The 3519-nt window shown below is 40.2% G+C and overlaps 1 protein-coding gene across 2 annotated transcripts in view; it reads right to left on the bottom strand.

The window, feature by feature from the left end:
- Positions 1-3519, bottom strand: part of LOC101858504 (transcriptional adapter 2-beta) — a 57667-nt gene that overhangs the window by 38053 nt on the left and 16095 nt on the right. For both annotated transcript variants that reach the window (XM_013085353.2, XM_013085354.2), the window contains exon 5: positions 1307-1363. In XM_013085353.2, the coding sequence (XP_012940807.1) occupies positions 1307-1363 (57 nt within the window). The remainder of the gene's footprint in view (positions 1-1306; positions 1364-3519) is intronic.

Here is a 3519-nt window from a genome sequence, read left to right as displayed (position 1 = left end):
ACACCAAAGTTCATGGTTTGCATAGTTCTTTATGAGGCAACAAACATATGTTTGATCAAAGCACTTTGAAATTTGGGTTTGTGGTACCTATTATCATGTGATGCAAAACGCACAGGTTCACTGAGCGGCCACGATGGCGAGCCTGACAAGACGCTTGTTTTGTACAACTTTCTTTTCCTTTTTTTCTTCACCAGTGACAGCACAGGTCAAATATTGATTTACAGTCGAACCTGCCCTGACGGCAACTTCTATAAGACGATCACCTGTACAAACGGCCACTTTCCATTTCCCCCCTTGCGTTTTTTTCTATATAATTTAACTGTGTAAAACGGGCACCTGTCCAACGCGGCCGCGGCCACAAAAATTTAACACACAACCCCTATAATACTAAGCAATAATACCTGTCTAAGACGGTCACCTTAGTGAATCCATTACGTTTTGTCATAAATTGTGCATTGGCCCCTGGCGTTGTGGGCGAGCCGTCATAATTCAATCACCTGTCGTTGTTGTTAGGTAGTCCCTCCAACCGATCATGTTGCGTAGGCCCCTCCCACTGTTGACCAATAGCTACCAATTTTCAGCTGCAGGTGAGTTAGCGTGTGATCCCTCATAACCCATAAGCCCCGCCCACAAATTGTGTTACACAAATCGTAAGTGAAATGAGTGGTTACTGTTTACCCAGTCTGTAACAAAGTAACAAAGGACGTCAACATGAACTTGTTACAGAAGCGTCCCTCGTTCTCAGAGTGGTGGCGACCCATGTGTTTGTTTTAACATGGCACTCGGTCTTCCTTGTCTGATACAAACGAAATACAAACCAACAGCAACAACACCAACAAAGACAACAACAATGGGGCTACTTTCGATTGGGGCCTCAGATGGGAATGGTTTGTTTTCTTTATCTTGATCAGTCATGCCTAAGACGGCCACCTGTCTTATGCGGCCACTTTTCTCCTTGACAATGGGTGGCCGTCTTACACAGGTTTGACTGTATTTTCATGACGACAGCGTTTGTAATGCACAACCTGCATGTTACAAATGTTGCGCTGTCTATCAGACTATTACCGGAAATTTCTGGGTGGTACGAAAGCGAAAGTAGATGAACTTGATTCTTCCCGTTCGAGCCTCGGTGTCACAAAAAAATTACCCCTCCCACAGAGCCCGATTTCCGGCCCAAAGAACAACAGACAATTGGCATTGCTACAATGTCTTAAAAGCAATCAATTTTTTTTCCAAACCTAAGATGTATTCAACGTTACAATTTTAAATAAGAAGACTGTCAAAGTTGCTATGTCATTAACATTACCTCCATTTGCATTAGAATGATCAGTGATGCTCGGCCTTGGAACCTCCTGCAATGTTGCTGAAACAAAAATAAAAGTAATTGTTAAACATGATCTTTATAAAAGCCAATCTCTTCCATCTAACTCTCCTTTTTGTAAGCCTAACACCCCCCCCCCCCCCAAGAGATTTGTCCAACATGTTGACCAGAAATGTGCTGACTCCTATTGTTACTCCCATTCCTGATGAACCATTTTACATTATATTTCTTAGCAAGAACCATGAAAAATTTTTTTTTTGCTTTAAAGCCAACAAAACAATGTGCATATGATAGTGATAGCCTTATCTCTGCTGAGTAACACAGTTTTAGAATTTTGACAATTCATTCATAAATAATTTGGGTGTTTTGAGGCATTTTTTATCAAAAATTCCGTAGTAAACGGAATACATGAATGAAACTTGGCAGCCTATTGTAGTTTTTCCTTCAGAACCTATATCTATAAAAATATTTGATGTATCTGCAGTAGTTTTTAAAATATCAGGGGAAATGTGTAAAAAAATTCATAAAAATGTTAGGCCAAAGACTTGCGGCCAACATTCAAACTCCAGCAACTTTCTTTTTTTTTAAATATATATCTACGAAACTTGGCTACCTTTTGTATTTTTTCCTGCAGATTCCAAATCTGCTGTTATTTTTTTTGTATGAAAGGCTGTTTTATCACTGTGAGCGAAAATGTTGAAAAGGTACCCTGGGTATGTTACTCAAATGGGATATCCATCAGGGCTCCCCTTTTCAGACCAACTTAAGAGGTTCCTTCACCCTTTGGTTTTCTATCTTAAGGGGTATTTAAACCCTTGTTTTAAAAACTTAAAGGGTAAAAGTCAATTATCTCCTAATTTTATAGTAAGAATTTTTGCATGTAAACATTTAACTCACACGCACGCACATTCACACAGACACACATAGAGTGACCATTACTACGATTGAATGCTAACAATTTTTTAATTAACTTAAGGTTTCTTAGTAACAGCAAGAAATAAATGAGTAATATTGACTACAATTAGAGTTGTGTCCATTTGGAGGGGGGAAGGGTGGTCGTTGAGCCAATCAAAAATAAAATAAAGTTGACAAACCAAAAGGGGTCAATTCCGACTGTAATGCACAAAGAAAATCAGACTTGCCAATTTATGAAATCTAAAAGTCAGGATCACCCCCTGGGGCGGTGCCACTGACTGAAGTGTCTGTAGGTCATTCCCAAAGGGGGAACATTTCTCGTTCTAGTGCTCAGAAGAATTGTAAACGGGCTGACCTAACAAAGTCATACTCATAACTGTGCTGCTTTTTCTTTCCTAATCCTTAATATCGCCATTTTCCTCTACTTCTTTTGTATGTTTGTCGCCCCCCCCCCGGCGAACGTGGTTGTGGCTCCAGCTCGGTGTCCACAACGCCTTTATTGCAGAAGTTTACCCATCTCCGTACCGGTACAAAATTGGTAGAAAAAAACAGTAATCATACATAAAAAAAAGACCCCTCAGTCACCAATTCTTTAGATTTAACCAATATTTTGTTCCTTGCTAACGAGAAAGCCATTCTATGAATTTATTTAAGCTACTATGTAGTATTATAATTCCTGTTCCTTGGCACGAAACTGACGAGTCCATGTAGATCTAGGTCGGGGGAATAACAGGATCGAGAGAGCCGTCCACGTCGATCGATAACGCAAGAATGTGATCTCTCCTCCCCGATTTTTTTGTATGCAGAAAGTCTTGTTATCATATCCAAAGCAAATAAATTTCATGCGGGCATAAAGATAAAGCCTAAAAAGTGCTTTTTAGCTTTTGGAAAGCCGAACTGGTGAACATGGTTTCCCCGTCTCTCTCGCGCAGTAGACTTTCTCCGACCTGTTTCTTTATGACGTCATGGAATTTTCCACTCGACGCCGGCTAGCCCGACCTACTCAGCGGAATGCCAGAATGCAGTCGAGTTTGGGTGGTGTTTTGCAATGGTACACAAAAAGTATGCAACGTACATTAATAAAATTTGAAGACAATAAAGGAAAAAGGTTGTCAACCAAGGTTGTGAAAAAGAAATCCAAAATTCCACCAAAATTGGAGTAGCCGAGTGCTCAAACTTCAGACACGAACAGCACCATAACCAAGCAACCTACGTGTTTTCTTTTTCGCATGTGACTAGTTTGACCTCTTTTCTCATTGACTGCCAAGTTTCGCTTTCATCCA

Source organism: Aplysia californica, unplaced genomic scaffold (genome assembly GCF_000002075.1).
Source record: "Aplysia californica isolate F4 #8 unplaced genomic scaffold, AplCal3.0 scaffold00367, whole genome shotgun sequence".
In the NCBI taxonomy this organism is placed as follows: domain Eukaryota; kingdom Metazoa; phylum Mollusca; class Gastropoda; order Aplysiida; family Aplysiidae; genus Aplysia; species Aplysia californica.
Note: the sequence above shows the minus strand (reverse complement) of the source record. Positions and strands in the feature narration are given on the sequence as shown.